At 37.5% G+C, this 18,444-nt stretch overlaps 1 protein-coding gene across 2 annotated transcripts in view; it reads right to left on the reverse strand.

Moving 5' to 3' along the window:
- Window positions 1-17,046, reverse strand: part of arhgap17b (Rho GTPase activating protein 17b) — a 38,925-nt gene extending 21,879 nt beyond the window's left edge. For both annotated transcript variants that reach the window (XM_065252941.2, XM_065252940.2), the window contains exons 1-7: window positions 16,726-17,046; window positions 9,692-9,731; window positions 2,765-2,869; window positions 2,607-2,683; window positions 686-797; window positions 528-604; window positions 243-360 (exon numbers count right to left, since the gene is read on the reverse strand). In XM_065252941.2, the coding sequence (XP_065109013.1) occupies window positions 243-360; window positions 528-604; window positions 686-797; window positions 2,607-2,683; window positions 2,765-2,869; window positions 9,692-9,731; window positions 16,726-16,778 (582 nt within the window). In that variant the 5' untranslated portion in view covers window positions 16,779-17,046. The remainder of the gene's footprint in view (window positions 1-242; window positions 361-527; window positions 605-685; window positions 798-2,606; window positions 2,684-2,764; window positions 2,870-9,691; window positions 9,732-16,725) is intronic.
- Between the last annotated feature and the right edge of the window lie 1,398 nt (window positions 17,047-18,444).

Genomic DNA, 18,444 nt, shown 5'->3' on the forward strand with positions numbered 1-18,444 from the left:
ACAAGGGTTAATGTGATCACAATGTCACGCACCAAATTTAACATTAAAAAAAGATTTGGACATTTACATTTTTTTACTGAAACTGAGTCACTTACTTACCAGTATGAAAGTATTACTATCTTTCATCTAAGGCCTAACTAATCTTGTTTTAAAATGTAATTATTCATCAAATGAAGCTCTTTCTTCCAAATATCATAGCAACAACATATTATTACAGAAATATAACCTCAAAAAATCTGTACCTTGCACATTTCCATTTTGTTCTGGGCCTCATCCATCTCATCTTTAAGCGTATCAACTTTGGTAGCCATTGCTTGAGCGTTTGCTGCAGTAGGAAATGCTCTTGTGGCCTGGACATACCTGCGTTATGGTTATTAACAGTATTGTTTTGATTAGCCATTCGTACAATGTGCATTTGAATGTCATTATTCTGATAATTTTGAGCAAAGACAGCCACCTTATTATTGTGTGTTTATAGTACGACAGAAGAAATGTAATGCTGAGGTCAATCACATCTGCATACGCACCTTGCTTTTGCAGAATCGTAATCCAACACGAGCTTGGCTAGATGCTTTCTGTGCTTTAGGATATTAGGAATATCCACCTTCAAAACACAAAAACAGAGATGTTTGTTACATAGTTCCTTTAAATTTCAGGAAATTTGAAGGTCTTTGGTGGGACGCACCTCTGCAAGTTGGTTGAGAGGATCTATAACGTCCCTCTCAATCTGAACCTCATGTTGGCTCTGCTCGAAGGCCAGTCTACTTTCGGCCTGTCCACACAGGTCCATCATCTTTCTGTAGACACAATAGAGACATGCAGTATGATTTATTGAAACTACTCTTAACATCCCAAACAATCGGCACTACTTTTTAATCAAGCCTGACATTTCTTAATTATCAATATTCATTATAACAACATTCATCCTGAAGTCAGATAGTGGGCTGAAGTATCAGGTTTAGGGGTATGATGGTTGAACATGGATTGGATCCATTTAACTTCTTCCCTGCCAGCATTTAAAAAAAAGTTGCCAGCCAGTGCCAGCATTTTTATGACTTTCACAACGTTTTAAAGGATTAGTCCATTTTCTTAAAAAAAATCCAGATAATTTACTCACCACCATGTCATCCAAAATGTCTTTCTTTGTTCAGTCGAGAAGAAATTATGTTTAGTAAGGAAAACATTCCAGGATTTTTATCATTTTAATGGACTTTAATGGACCCCGACACAAAACCAGGGTTTCCCGCAACACTTTTCAGTTCGGGCGGCCCACCTAAGCTGGGATACCCTACCACCTTAACTAGGTTGTCCAAAAAAAAATAATTCGCTGCACAAAAGGCTGTCAAGTGCATCTCTGAGAATAGCGTGGACGCGCTTCACACCGCGAGTGGGCACGCGCCACATGGCCGAAATGAGAGAAAAACATGGTCCGTCACTGTCTGGAGGATAACTAGCCTGTTGATAAAACATTTAATTAATTAATAATCTAGTATGTGTTCATTTTCTGTCATCGTTTCTTCAAAATTTAGTTTAATTTGGGTGTTTTAAATAAAAATATTTTCATCATGACGCGTACACCCCTCCCCTATGATTGCCATGCCCCCGGCCCGCCCACCGGCACAACCCTACCACCTTAACTAACACATTTTCTGCGGGAAACCCTGCATAACAGTTTTAATGACGTTTAACTGACGTAACAGTTTTTAATGCAGACAGCCATTATAGCTTATTTTTGCCATCAAATATTTCTGAAATACTCCTATTCAGTGTGCATGGCTTAAATCATTGTTGAATGACCATTTTTTCCCATGCATGTCTGCCATAATATACTTAACAATACAGATTTTATGTTATTTGGGCAAGTATTTAATTTTACCCTGAGAAAAATGTTGCATTATGCAGCAAACCTTTTACACTGGCATGCATGCATTTGATTTAATGTTTTTATCCAGAGTGACTCAAGCTACAAACATTTTATCAGTATGTGTGATGTCTTGGATCAAACCCATGACCTTTAGCACTGCTAACGCAATGTTATACCAATTGAGCTACAGAAAGACCATAATACTGTTTATTTAAATCATCTTTTTCATGCTTTCATGACGATAAATTGAAATCGCAGCTGGAAAATATTGGTCGGCCTACCTTGATGCATCTTTCCTAAAACATAACTGGTTAACAGATGCCGTTTCAGTATTAAAGTACTTATTTGCACACAAAAATAAACACCAGCCAAGGAAATTCCAGCAAGCCTAATGTGATCTCTCACTAACACAATGAACCAATGAGGTAACACTTTCCTTCACGAACAATAACACAATCTTTTCCCCCATGCTGACGTTAGACTTCACAAATTGTGTTTTAACAGCGTCGGCCTTCCCTGCTGAGCAGCTCTTACAGTAAATACACTGCCTGTCTGAAAAAACAGATGAGTCAGGTATGTTTGGTCACATGACCGAACAGACAACAGAAACACTCGGTTCCTGAAAATACGCTCGACAGTTGACTCAGCCGTCGCAAATCTTTGAAGTTCTCTCATTATGGGTGTGAATAACAAGCTGGGCGGGAGTGAACGTGTGGTTGAGTCCAAGAGCTCATAAACTCACCCTATTAGAGAATCCTCTCCGAGTTGAACTCCTCCTTCCAGCATGGATTGGGAAAGAGCCGTGAGCGGAAGCTTTTTCTGAAATTCAAAGATGCATTAGGCAAAATGTTTTTTTTTTTACTGGAAGAAAAGCTACAGTAAGTGGCAGTCGTGTCTTACATGTCTCTTCTCCACATCCATACCCTGGTTACCCTGCAGGCACGTGACCATCCTCTTGTGTGCATTGTGGGAGACCTGCCGCACCGTTTCCAGTCGACGGTCGATCTGTAATCAATGTAATCATTTACTTCCCCGTAATTCCCCGTTTCCAGTTATTATGCATTATATGTATTCCTCTTGTGCATTTCCTGAAATCACTGAAGCATGGAAGCCAAGTACATGTTGTACCAGTCATGATGTTGAGTTTTGGAGAAAGATTTTTAGGGATTTGCATTTTATGTGAGCTGTGAAGTTCTGCTTTGGAAAACTTTAGCAAAATTGGACCCAACCGAGTTTAAAGCCCTCTAATCTGTATTGTGACTCAGGTTTGCGGTTATACGTCGTGGCAATTACAGGGGCCACAGGGGGAATTGCTTTAAAAGTATTTTCTGAAGTAAATGCAAGTGGGGTTTGCATGCTCAAATCATGTTACCACAATGCAACCGTGATCTTGGTGGTTGTTGGCATTTTTGAGGAAGCTTTTATGCTCCGTCTACCCCATGGCCCCAAAAGTGTGACAAAATTCAAACAGCGTGCTGTGTAAAAATAACTCGAGAACAACAGCATCCACACATATGAGAGTCTTACAACCACAAATGCACTTTAGCACATGTAGACAGCCCAAGTTAAGCATGTTCACCTGCATGGTTCAGTATGTGACATACTGTCTGTCAAGTATTTTGTTTCCGACAGTCTAGGGCAGTTCCTCCTTAAACCTTAGGTGTCTGTGTTTAAAGGTGAAGTTGTTTTATTTTGCTGAAGTTTTGCGTTTAAAACATCTTGCAGGTAAATTGTATTTAATATAATCATTTATTCGTCGCTTACATCAACAATGCTTAGACAAAAGGGGATGCACATCTGACTCAAAACAACTGGGTCAGGGACTGGATGTGGCCTATGTGGTCCCAGCAAAAGTCTGTTTATGGTTTAGGCACAAACCACTTCATCTGTAACTTGGATCTCGTCCTCATGCACGGAGCTGGCACAGAAAGCGGACAAACTTGCTGTGGTTTGCTTTGCAGAGACAGTTACACTTACGCATTTGACAGATGTTTTTATCTAAAGTGCATTCACATTACAGCAAGCACTCCTACGTCGCAAGCCCTATGATCGACATAAATGTTTTGCTGGCCCTCTCACGCATATGCGCGCAAAAAATAACCTTGAAAGTGCTCGCACACTATTCCTCAAATAGCTTCAGACGGCTACGGAGGAAGTGAAACCTGCAGAGTGAGGCTTCTGCACTATTACAATCACTTCGCTTTTGTATTCGAGATTTACATTTATGCATTCAGCTGATGCATTTATCCAAAGTAAACTGAGCTTTAAGACTTGCAGTACAAGCTGCAATAACTGATTCAAATCTGTCTATGCATGAAAGGGAAGCAATATATTTAAACAATATTCAAAACAGCATCAATCGAATGGGAATAAATATCTAGTGTGTATTTGCATGTGTTAAGAGGAAAAGGAAAAACGAATAGGAAGAGAGGAGCGTTGTACTGCAAAGCATTTGTCAATTTTTATCACTGTTGGTTTTAATTGTCATGTTAAGAAAACATTCATGCGTTCTTTAAAAAAATGTGCCATTGTTTCTCCACTATTTGACAAAAGCAAAAACTACACACAAATACTGTATGTGTGTTTTGGCTTCACAATGCACCGCAAGAACCGACAGGTGGATGACATCAAAGTGCAGCATGAGCCATTCAAAAGCAGACTCCTTCGTATGATTTCTCACGTCGCTCTCGCGGTACTTTGATGGTTCTTGCGGCGACGCATGAAGCCAGACGCACCCAAATACAACTATATTTAAGCCTGGCTTTTATCCAACGGATGAGAATAAAGCAGAGGATGGCCGTCAATTAAACTGTGAAGCAGTTGTCTCTCTCCGTCCCTGTGCTTAACCGAGGGGCAACCTTCCGATCTCTCTGATGAAGCCAATATGGAAGTGATTAAACTGCAATTCATCAACTGGTCGCTTGATGCTGAGTCAATTCCCAAAGACCTCCATGTTAAAAGGCCCAACTTTACAGTAGAAAATAATATGTTTACAGCCTGGTACAAAAAGTGTTTTTGGTCTATATAGCTCATTTTGCCCTTCATGACAACTGTGAGGGGGTGAATTTTTTTGTAACTCATCCGTTTAAATTATATTAAAGTTTACTTTAAAGTTCTGCATAATTAAGGGCGTGGCCACTTGAGTGATGGGTGAACTGCCACTGCTGTCACTAGGGTTGAACTAGATGGGCGTGGTTTCAGCAACCAGCCACCTCAGCTTCAACCACGTCCCGACTTTTTACCCATTTTCGATTATCCGCGAGTGATGTGCGGTGACGCGCGACCAAGATGGCGACGGCAGGCACCGCCTACTTTAAAAGTCTCGTTCTTTCTGTGTTTTTGAAGCTTTGATTGTGTTAACAGTGCGCAATATAACATGTGGTCATGTTTCACGTGTAAAAACGTTGTATTTTTCACACAATTTATTTATCTGTATAGAGCTGTTTTCACTGTCCTCAAAACGGGCTGATATCTTCCTTGTTCTGTGAAGTCCCTCCTTCATAAATACGTATCGAGTTCTGATTGTGTAGCTTGTTTAGTGCGGTTTGATTCAATAGCAGCTTAGCTTGCGACTGACGTATTCCTGTGGGCGGAGTTAAGTCAAAAAACTGTTCTAGTGACGTCATTAAAGCAGGAAGTAGAGGGCTGTAGTCCAAACCATTATCATTTTACAGGTATTATTTATGCTATTATAGCAACATTACACACTAACTAGGGTTTAAAAAATGGGATCAGGAAGAACGTGACCTTTAAGCTTCAAAAACGCTCTTCAGAAACCAATGGGTGACATCACGAACACTACATCCATCTTTTTTACAGTCTATGTGCTAAACATGAGCGCATGCATCCAACTTTTCTGCAATTCGCTACTTTTTTTTTCCAGAAAATTTTTTGACTTTCAGAAAACTATAAATCACAAAAATGTTGCCGCCTTGGTCCCAAAATCTGTTTGCTCAGCCTATTCTCACGATTTGTGTATAAATGCACGCAGTGTGAAAAGTCGTGCAAATATTGCGTGCATACGATACGTCAGTCCTTCCCATTTACTTCATATTGTGCATCTTTTCGTATCGTTTTATCTATTGGTTTCTCTTTTCTTTACCAATCGCTTGGGTTTGGGGTTAGAACAACTTATGCAGAGTTCAGACTGCATGATTTTCAAACTAGTCGGGTCACCAAAACAGAAACTGAGTCATACAGATATTTGATATATTTAAATACATATAAACATACATACACTCTTAAAAATAAAGCTGCTACATGATGCCATTGAAGAACCACATTAGCTGTATGTCAAAGATTGAAATCAAACGTTGATGCTCCTTATCTCATTATTAGATTATAAGACTTTAAACTAGATTTCACAGGCAGGGTCACATATACATATATCCACATTGTTTCTATATAACTATAAATCTGAAACCAGCTGTCACACCAGTCTGTGGCAGAATTTAATGGTCAGAAACACTGTAGTCTGCCTGTCAAACTCGCCAACACTGGAGCTCTTACAGGGCCGTCTGCCAACACTTTTGCCTTCCTATCTGGCGGCCCTTCAAAACCCAGCAGATATCCAAACCGCTGTTCTGCTGGAGTCATTTAAACAGAGTTTGTGGGCTGTTATCCGGTTTCTTTTCCCTGCTGGTAGACCAGAGGCGACGTATAAGACGCCGAGCAATCAAGCTGTTAAACTTTGACCCTTAGACGCAGAACGCATGAATGAAGGTGAAAGTGCAGCATACTGTATAAACCTTCAGCGAGAGTCTGTCAGGCTTGAATTACTTCCCCTTAGTGGGACAAAACCCGGCAAAGTTTGATAGCTACAAAAGCAGACAGGTCTGAACTCGACACACACTGTGGTGTTTTTTGTAGCTTGTGAATGTTTGCTTTAGGTATATCTTGGTTTTGACACTGATATGAAGCACTTAGGTTATCTTAAACATATACAGATTTTGTTGCTTGGTCCTGCTGCAGATATTTAAAGCTTTTTTATGTTAATGTAAAAAATACCTAAATCGATTAAGTCTCAGACAGCGAGCTGCTTTCCAGTTATCTACAGCATGCCAGGGGGAGTGAAGGGTGTGAGAGAAAAGAGATTGTGGAAATGGAGAACGTCCAGGACCAAAGTTCAGCTAAATCATGAGGAATGTTTAAGAGAATGTGTAGATAAGGATTTATTAGAGTACAGTCCATCTGTTGCACAGCACTATGCTTAAATATTCATATATATTCATGTGCAAATTGTCACCATTAGATATGTTTTTTTTTTTTTTTGCAATTTTAAGCTTTTGCTTCATCCCGCTCCTTTTCGGACACATGAAGTTAATGGATATTTTGATTTTTTTTGCGAACAAAAATCATGATATTAGGTAAGGCTCATGTTCCATGAAGATATTTTGTACATTTCCACCATAAATATATATAAAAAATCATTTATCATTAGTAATGTGTGTTGCTAAGGACTTCATTTGGACAACTTTAAAGGCAATTTTCTCAATATTTAAATTTTTTGCACCCTCAGATTTAAGGGTGTCAGGTTTTAAATCAAAATCTATCGAACAAAATTAAGTCACAACCTCGAACTTCGAATAAAAAAAAATGGAAGCGTCGATGCTGCCACGCCCCATGTCACATTCGGTCGGCTTGCCAAGTTGAAAAAAAACACACGTGATGAGTGCTGCGAGTCAATCTTCCTAACTTCGCTAAATACAGCCAGTCAAAAGATAGCATGGCAGATGCAGGAGACACAACGCAAGCTGCTCCTTACATGGGAAACAAAAAACAGCACGCGCCTCCCGTCTTCAGCTGAAACACAGCAGAATGGAGACTGTGACCGGACCGGTCGTTTCTCTGAACTGAGATCTGTTTAAGTTTAACAACAACTTATTTCAGTTTCTTATGAAAACAGCATTTAAACATGACTTATTGGGGTATAGTCTCACAATCTCGTCTGACGGTAATAAAAGCGCGTTTTTAAGGTGCAAAGTACTGACAGGAATGTTCATCTGACAGGAAGTTTGGTTTTATCAGGTATGTGTGTGTACCATATTTTTGCACTGGCAACACAACTAACATGGCAGGGCATCTCCGTGTTCAAGGTCAGATATTAGATTTCATAAAAGTCTAGTCTAAAAATGGCATAGCAACCTGTTCTTAAAAAAAGTAAAACTCGAGAATCAAATCGTGACCTTAGAATTAAAAAAAAAATGTAATCGAATAAAGAATTTGAAGAATCGTGACACCCCTAGTCAGATTCCAGATTTTCAAATCTTGTCCAAATATTGTCCTAAAAAAACGTATATATATAAATATAAATTTATAAATCTTAATTTAAAAAATAATCAACCCTTATGATTGGTTTTGTGGTTCAGGGTCACATAAATGTATTTCTAAGACTCTTTATTAGAATACAAAAAAAAGGAGCAATTTGATTGAATATGGCAGTAACAAATGAATAAAAAAATTATTAATTTGGGGAGGGGCTTAAAATTCAGTTTAAAGTTCATTAGTTGTTCCAGTGAGATGTCAAGTGACTTAAAGGCAAATGCAATAAAGCTTTGTTTTTATATATAAAAAAAGAGATGTGTACATGCCGTGACTCATGACAGTTGTATGAATAAAGAAAATTATTAATTTGGGGAGGGGCTTAAAATTCAGCTGAAAGTTCATTAGTTGCTCCAGTGAGATGTCAAGTGACTTATCTTAAAATGCAAAAAGCTTTGTTTTTATCTAAAAAAGAGATGTGTACATGCCGTGACTCATGACAGTTGCAGCTCTTCTGATGGGCATTATGCAGAACCAAAACCGAAACGTATAACTAAGACAAGTGTCGCTGTTTCCTTCAGGAAATTCAAATCTAGTCACACATTCATAGCTGATAAAAATGACACAAAGGGAACCAGATATGTATTTCCTGAAGCAAACAGCAAAAAGTATCTAAAGTACTTTCCCCATTAAGATTAAAGGGGCCATGGCACAATACTTTTTTAAGGTGTCGAATAAATCTTTGGTGTCCCCAGAGCACATATGTGAATTTTTAGCTCAAAATACCATATAAATAATTTATTATAGCATGTTAAAATTGCCACTTTGTAGGTGTGTGCAAAAAAGTGCCGTTTTGGGTGTGTCCTTTAAAATGCAAATGAGCTGATGAAATTCAAACACTGATCACAATGATGGTGGTTTGTTGCAATTAAAACTCAATTGTGCTTTTCTCTGCACTAAATGGCAGTGCTGTGGTTGGATAGTGCAGATTAATGGGTGTTATTATTATAATAAGAGCTCCTTCTGACATCATAAGGAGAGCCAAATTTCAACAACCTATTTTTTATGTGCTTGTAGAGAATGGTTTACCAAAACTAAGTTACTGGGTTGATCTTTTTCACATTTTCTAGGTTGACAGAAGCACTGGGGACCCAATCATAGCACTAAAACATGGAAAAAGTCAGATTTTCATGTCATGGCCCCTTTAAGCTGATAAAGTCTTTTTTAAAGTTGCCATGAAACGGAAGTAGTGACTGTCTTATTTGTCCCGTGGTGAAGTATATCCGAGTGAAACTAAAACTAAATTGAGGTAAATTTGTCCATTGAGAACTGATAGGATTGTTTGAAGGGCCATGTTACTATTTGCTGTGGTCTTTCCCAGACCCTGTCCACCTGCCATACCATATGACCAGAATTAAAGAGAGATCGTTTTAAAAGAGGGGATGCGTATTTGATTAAAGATTATGAGGGCATATGCTTTCTTTTAAAATACCACAATACTCCAAAACAAAACATTTCATTTCAATTTCATTGCGACTTTAAGCCAAAAAAAGAGGAATTAGTCACCTGAAGAAGGTCTTCACTCAGAACTTCTGTCTTCTCTGCTCTGAGGACAAAAATATAGAAAACAGTGTTTACATAGACAAACAATAAATGAGTAATATTAAATATGATTTATGATATTCCCAAGTAGGTATAAAGCAGGTTAGGCCAGTAAAAGCATGCGAAGAGAAAAGCACAATGCTTCGGTGTACGCCTTACATGTTAGAGAGATAAAATGCATTGAATTACTTTAAAAATGCATTCATCATCATCTTTCATTCATTTAAATATAGCTCTTTATTGTACTAAACTACTAAATATTTTATTTTCCAGCTGCCACACACACAAAACATCACACTGTTTGTTATGACAGCAGCAAAAAGGGGCGGGGCTGTTGATTCTGTACACATAATCCTGTCATCAAAAGAGGGTGGGGCTCCATAAATTATAGGTGGGAACTCTTATTGGCCAAAGACCATAAAACTACTACAAAGTACTGCACAGTCAAAATTAAACATTTACAATTAAGAATGACTGGTTTGGTTTAGACCGCAGGCAATGGGTTTTAGTTTTGTATTCACAAATAAATGTCTGATAATGTTAGGTACAAAAAGAGGACACAGGACCACACACGCACACACACGCTTACAATAAAACAATAAGCATGACTGTCGATGGGGGAATCTAGGAGCAGACATACAGCTTGAAAAACTAGTGGTAGTTTCCTGTTTTTTCCATATGGTAAACTGCTGAGCCAGCAGTTGGTATGTGAGCTCTGGTGTAAAGCGGACAAAGCCATTCGCATTCATCATCTTTATAGCACAGACTCTTTATTTATCACTATGCGGCCACAGCCAGTGGAAATTTCACATGATGATTCTGTGAACTTTTTAAAGAGACTAATATCATATAAACCAGGAACCTTTACCAGCCCTGAAAAACCATCAACCCTACAGCTCCAATATAACTTTCTGATGCTTTTCAAATGCGTAAGAGATGCCAACAGCTTTCTTGGATTGATATTTTAACAGTTCCTGACACTTAAAGGTGCCAAAAAAATGCATTGAAATAACATGTTTAATTGTTCAGTGATATCTACTTAGAAGGTATGTGGCTTTATTAAGTGCAAAAATTATCAAGAGACGGATAATTAACCCTAGAATTGTGCTTTAGAATGAAATGGTGTATTATTACCTTATTTGAAAGGGTCATGAATAATAATGTTGAGCTCTGCTGTGACTGGCTGTTTCTCAGAGTGGCTCATTTTAGTATTTGAGGATAAATGAATTGTTTGGAGATTTTTTTATGGACTTTCTAAGTGGTAAGATTGTGTTTTTTCAATATGAACCTGCAAAACATAACTGTAATGTCAATGGTAGAACTTCAGTCTAAACGCTAGCATATAGCATTAAGTGCTAACTAGAGCTGCACGGTTCTGTATAAAATGAGGATCACGATTCTTTTGCTTAAAATAAAGATCGCGATACTCTCACGATTCTCAAGAACTTTGTTAAAGACTTACAACCCCTGAACATTAGTTTAACATTAGTTTTTACAGGTGCAAAGAATTATGCTTCTGAAAATTTCAGATAAGTGTAGATAATCTTTAAACTTAGTTAATGTTAATTGTAGAGTGATTACTTATTCATTTTATTTAAAGAAAAATGTTAATTATCCATTTTAAGTAGCCTTAATAAAAAAAACGAATAGGCTACGTTTTGGTGCAAATTGCTGCCACATGGATTGACATTACTTTATGGTAATGAGCTATGACGCGGTTCGGCAGCAACCAATCGCAAGGTGGAAACATTCGGTGGCAACCAATCAGTAGGCGGAAACATCCACTTGAGAGGATTCCAGAGAATGCATTTGAGTGTCAGAGCGTTTTTTGACGTTCTCGCTGGCGGCGTGAACGTCCTTCGGGTGAATAAATCTACTTGCTTGCTTAATCTTAACGCTCACTAGACCACTTGGGCAAAATACAGGAAATGTAATGTAAGAAGTCAAGTGCAAAGACAGCAAGTGTGGCAGCCAATGTTTTCCCCAGTGCTAAAAACCCTTTTGGAAGGGATAAGATCCGGAATAAGATCCTCTTTTTGGTACTAAAACAATGTCAAGGTTCTTGTCGAACGTACCTGCGCATTGCTCTGCCTCACTCATTGTCCTTAGTTTCTGTTTCTTTCAGTCTAACTTCTCGGTGAAAGCATCCGCTGAACCAGCGCATCTGGCTTGCGCAATAAAAAACGTGACGTCCAGACGTCATCGCGGCCGCTGTAATTGCGTGTTGTCGAGAGAACTGACAAGACTGCATCTTTCCTCCTTGAAAATGTAATTAATAACCTGAATCGTCGAAATGCTGGATTGAGATCGACTGGGGGGTCGAATTGAGATCACAATCTTTTAACGATCAATCGTGCAGCTCTAGTGCTAACTCAGTTAAACTTTGGCTAATTTAGTAGTTGTACTTAATTTAATGTGTAAGATGTTATTTAATGTTGGTGCCTGTAACGCCACAGTTGGTGTTATGATATGAATACCAGCGGTCTTTTGCATGCACAAGGTTTACATACGAAGGAGAAAAAAATCGCATTTGAGACTGACAATATGTCATTACCATGTACAGAACTCTTATCTATGGCACCTTTAAATTCTCAATAGTTATCCTTAGAAATTAAAGTCACTGTGTCTGTCGTTTTGAAAGAGAAAAAGATCATAGATGACACAGTCCAGGCTCTTGTAACACTAGAAAATATCCACAAGGTCTTGTTACAGCTGAGCATATCTACACATCGGGATGCAGGAAATTTTTAGATTTTCATCAATACTGAATTAACATTGATCCTGCGTTCAGTAAATGGACATCGGGTTATATATCAACCTCCAGAAATACCGCAGCCAACATCTGAGAAAAAAATCAAAGGAGAGTACAGCATACCAGCATCAATTCAACACATTTAAGCACAATTATGAATATCTGTTTTAGTACCTTGTAACCAGAAATGCTTTGACATCTTAGAAGTCTACAAATATCTCAAATCTGATTCCCAGCCCTAAATCGTATGGCATAAAAGTAACAAGTATTGAATTATTAATGATTTGTAAGCAACACAGAATATATAGCCAACGCTGGTGTGAATTGTGTGTATAGTAAATATAGCATGGGGACATTAGGACTGAAACTCATATGCCTGTAAAAACCCAGCTACAGGCATTTTTAGTGATTAACTGTTTATCTTTCAACATAAAACTAGAGAAAATTGTGTGAAAATAAAACCTTGATATCTTTAATATTGACTGAGTAAGGTCATGCAAAAGATTGATTTCAATGTGAAATCAAACTTTGATTTGTGGATTATGAGACTTAAGCTTGGATTTCACAGACAGGGTCACAAATATAATCCTTATTATATATCCATATAATAAAACCCTCTTAAGTCCATGTTATACCTTTGTATACCCCTTAACTTAGCCTGACCCTACAATACCATGGGTTTTTACATTGGCTGCATGCTAAATTGAAAAGGTTAAAGAGTAAGGACTGTCCATTAATCACAGTCGGCACTTGGTCACCATTAAAGGGACTAAATTACACCCCATTATTTAAAATCTCACTTCTTTCTGCTCATATTTCATATTAATAACTCCGTTTTAAAAACACTAATATACTGCCTGACCCTGGGCTAATTCAAAGTCCAGCGTTCGTAGGAAAAACTGTTGTTAGATCTACCGCATTTAATCAAGCTCACTTGAACATCTGTTTTTAGTTTAAGGAACTACTGCTAAACTACATTGGGGCAGTTGATGAGACCTAACCACTGGATTATGGACCTCTTTTAAATGTCAAGATGAAAAATGACCCTGAAGAGAACTCTTGAATCCATGACCATCAGAAACGAGCAATTAGCAAGAAATCAGCCAATTTTAGAAATAAGACACAGATGTCCACTTATAGTTTCCAAAGTTGTATGTTTGTTGTTGTGCATGTTGTGTGGATAGTTTGCAATTTATCTTGTATCGGACACGAAATAAATTACTTATTCCAGCCTCACCAATACGATGTTTAGTGGTTGCTAGGGTGCTGATATGAGGTTGCTAAGGTGTTCTGAGTGTTGCGTTGCTTTGTGGTTGATAGCATGTTCTGGGTGGTTGCTTCCTTGCTCAAGTCAAAATATTGATATTATGATGAAATGATATTTTGGCCCCTATAGATATGCCCTGGGTTTTTCGTTTATATTGTGACGTAAAAATATAATGGCACACCTCTCTGCACAATTCTGTATTTTTTTCCGTTTGGAACCGCAATGATATCACAGAGGCTGAGGCTATAACTTTACAGACTGTATCTAAATGTGGCGTCTTTGAAAGTCTCAATGAGAGATGGGACAGATTAGTCTGAAACTACATCACACGGTGTGATAGACTTTGACAAGCACATGATGAATGAACCAGCTGTCCACACCTTTACTTCACACAAAAGTAAATCTACAGAATGATGGAATAAATAATCTAATATAAAAGAAAAGAAACTTAGAGCCACAATATGTAGGATTTTCACCAAAAGAAGTCAAAATTATACAATAACAAAGTGGAAGTATTTGATGAACGTATAGTATAGTATGTCAAGCGCATTCGGTTAACATCATTATATCTCATTTTTAATAGAGCTGCAGCAGGCGGCTAGGTAGTGATATTACGCATTGCCTGAAAATAGTCCCTTTGGTTACTTTCAATAGCAGGGGACTATTTTCAAGCAGTGCGTAATATCACTACGCCTGCTGCAGCCATGTTACAGCAGCAAAGTCCTTGATTATTACGCCAAAATGAGAGTATAGTTCCTAGCCATATCTGCCTAAAAAAAAAATCACAAATTTTTAATTAGTACACAATGTAACTACAGAAGTGTCAAGTTTTAAATAGGAAAAATATCAAAACTCTTTGGATATTTTTAGCGCGATGCTAATGGTCTAATCAGATTCAATGGATTATGCTAAGCTAAGCTAAAAGTGGTACCGCCAGACCCGGAGATCACCTGAATGGATTCCAAAACATTCAAAATCAAAAGTTTAACTCTAGGGGAGCTGGAAAATGAGCATATTTTCAAAAAAAGTGTAGTGCCCCTTTAAAAAATTTATTAAAAAACGTTGTAATGAACATTAACGAAGATTAATAAATGATGTAGAAGTATTGTTCATTGTTATTTCGTGTGTTAGCTAATGCATTAACTAATAGTAACAAATACAACCTTACTGTAAAGTGTTACTGAGGAATGCATCTATTTTGCACTATTTTAACCCTTTCACCCATACAGAAGTAAATGTGGAAAGAAAGGCAAATCATACATGTCGTTCCTTGACATTCTTATGAAACAACCGCAGGGAAACAAGTTACAACAACTCTTGCAATTTCTGAAGTTTTGTTATTTCCCTGAGCCACGTAAATGTCAACTCTATCCCACAAATACCACTGTACAGTGCTGTCTGCAGTGAGAATGAATGGACTATTAGTGCTGTTTGTTAAAGCAGGGATCCTATTGTCATTGCTAATTCTACAGGGGTTGGGCATTTTAACAAACCCCTAAACCACAGATATGAAACTATGGTGTGTAATTTGCTTTGTACTCTTGTGTGCGACAGACACAAATGATACGCGATGATACTCAGACTTACAATCAGAATTTGAGAGCAGATCTAAAGCCCAGATGTTTTGAAAAGGCTTTTAGATGGTTATGAAAATCATTCAGAAACCATATAGGATCACAATGAAGACCACAAAAGTAGGCCTAGTTTAAAGTTGGGGAAGCAGCTAGCAATATCAAGCTAGTTTTGAAAATATAAAAGAAGGACAGATCTCTAAAGCCAAATAGAAAATAGAAATAGAAAAAAAGCTGAACATAAATGGACTAGCAAAGTATCTTCAACTCTACAAAGTCTCATGTTGATGATGTCTGATGTTTGCGCAAGCAGGGTGCACAGATTTGTGCAAATGCTTTGAGTGACAGACAAGTAAGCCATCGTTCCGAATGCAATGATTGGACGGACATATTACATACCAGAGACTTCTCCAGGGGCTTATGTTTAATAATATTATTCAATTGCTTATTTATTGCTATCCGGATGTGAAGACGCTTTCAAAATGCACTTTCAAAATATGGCCTACCCCAGCTTTCAGATGAGGTCAAGCATGACATTCTGAAAAGAAATACCTGACAGGGGTGGAGTTAGATTTAACAGCAAACAAAATCATAATGTTGTGCTCCTACATACTTAATATTCCAGCAAGCTAGATATTAAATGGAGGTTTTAGCAGAAAATTTAAAATGGTGATGTTGAAATCGCAAAGTGGTGTGCACATTGAACAGTGGGTTTACTGTCTGAGCTTTCTATGTTTAGTAAAACTTGTTGACAAACACTGAAACACACACACACACACATTCATTCATAATCCTTACAATGCAACTAGTACTACAAACCCATAACAGCATTAGAGCTCCATTAATTTACTATTATTGTGATTACTTAGTTTATAGTATTTATTTACTATAGTTAACTTCACTATACCCCTTAGGAAAATTAACCATGGTTTTATTATAGATAAAAACATAGTTAAACCATAGTTCAAACTAAATAACGATGGATTTGCTACAGTAACCATCATTTTGTTTCACAAATAATTACTTTAATATACCATAGTATTATAAAGTATTTACAAAAGAAATTGAAACGCTGCAGTAGGCTACATACTGTGGTATACTTCAATTTCTACTGAAGTAAAGGTTTAAGTACACTATTATAGTATCTAGAAATACAGTTGACTACACTGTAATAAATCATATAGTGCACTACAGCAGTTTCATGTGGATACAATGTCTCCAAACACACAATGATATTTTACGTGTCTACCAGCAGGAGATCTTTCTTAAATGACATCTTAAATGCTGTATATTGTTGCATAGCAAGCATTGCATGTGTTTAAGTCTGTTGGATACTTCGGTCCACACACAAACCCAATGACACTCCCGACTTTAGTTCAGAGTACAAGCTTTGTAAAATAACACAAACCTGCCGACGGTCTGGTTGGCGAGCTGTTTCATGCGGTTAAACTGTTTCTTCATCTTGATATCTCTTCATCCACCAACCTATAAAACTTGAGAAACGCAAAAGTTCCGGTTAAATCAAAGCGACGCCCGCGAGCGCGACGCTGCCATTGTGCGCGCAACCGGATTCGAACCCGAGACACAGTAACATGCACTGTAATGCACTTTATTCATAGAAAAACTTCACGCCCGACGCGTTTCTTTCGCTTTTCATCCTCTCGTTTTCAGGCTGGGTCACTGAACAGCAGTAACGCGAGGAAATAGGAAGTGCAGTTCACTTCCCTGTTGTACAGTGACACATGACACCTTCAGTATTAATGTATAGATTAGCACAGGGTGCCATACAGCATACAGCAGTAAATTTCAACTTTTTGACTTCATCCTTTTGTCTCCCCATTGTCCATAAAAATATCTGAAACACAAATTTCACCCAATAAAATATTCTAGAGCTTGGTATGACTAGAAAGCTGTGTGTTAGCTATAAAATAACCAAACACTTGGAAACATTTTATTTGCAAATTTCTTTTTGCAAAATTATAATGCTTGTTTAGTCTTATTTTAAATGAGTGAAGTCATCTTGAAGCCCTATTGGAAGTTTGTTGATGCCCCCTAGTGGCCCTCGATCCTGGCTGAGAAACACCCCACGTGCCCTAAACTCAGACCAAAGTGTTTATTTATTTATTTTTTTGAAAAACTGCTCTTGAAAATAAAATGATATATTTTGTGAGGAGCTTTATTTAAATATAATGCTAAGGTATATGCTAAGGCTTGACATTAATAGTTTTGCCAATTTTCCATAAAAAAATTATAAACTTAAGGGCACAGAATAAAACAATTTAAAGGGGACATTCACATTACTTTTTTAAGATGTAAAATAAATCTTTGGTGTCACCAGAGTATATATGTGAAGCTCTAGCTCAAAATACCATAGGTAATTTATTATAGCATGTTAAAATTGCCACTATTTAGGTGTGAGCAAAAATGGGTGTGCCTTTTAAATGCAAATGAACTGATCCCTGCACTAAATGGCAGTGCCATTGTTAGATAGTACAGATTAAGGGGCAATATTATTTCCTTCTGAAATCACAAAAGGAGCCAAATTTCAATGACCTATTTTTCTTATGCTTTCAGAGAATGGTTTACCAAAACTAAGTTACTGTGTTGATCTTTTTTCTAGCTTGATAGAAGCACTGAGGACCCAATCACAGCGCGTAAGCATGGAAAAGTCAGATTTTCATGATATGTCCCCTTTAAATAAAAAACTAAAGTAATTTGACAGGTTCGTGATTACTTCAAATTTAATGTAGTCTAGTGTCACCTGGTGGCCAGTGTTGATATTCTGCTATAGAGATATAATAGTAACCAGCAGCACATTAACTTTTTTATTTGGCAGTGTACATCTATATCACACATTTTATTTTTTATTTTTTTCACTTCAATTATACAACAATTTAGCTTAACCAGCAATTACGCATAGCTTGTCAAATTTATTGCATTGGTTCTATTTAAACTTTATGTAGACAATCAGTCCAATAGTTTTTTTCAATGCATAAGCTCTTATAAATTTTATTATAAAACGGTTAGTTCCAATCCTTGATTGTGATTGGTCAATAGGTGTGCTTTATTCACGATAAAACACGGCTATGACCGCTTCACCCAACGGTTCTGTTTACCACTGCGCCCT

Source organism: Paramisgurnus dabryanus, chromosome 3 (genome assembly GCF_030506205.2).
Source record: "Paramisgurnus dabryanus chromosome 3, PD_genome_1.1, whole genome shotgun sequence".
Classification (NCBI taxonomy): domain Eukaryota; kingdom Metazoa; phylum Chordata; class Actinopteri; order Cypriniformes; family Cobitidae; genus Paramisgurnus; species Paramisgurnus dabryanus.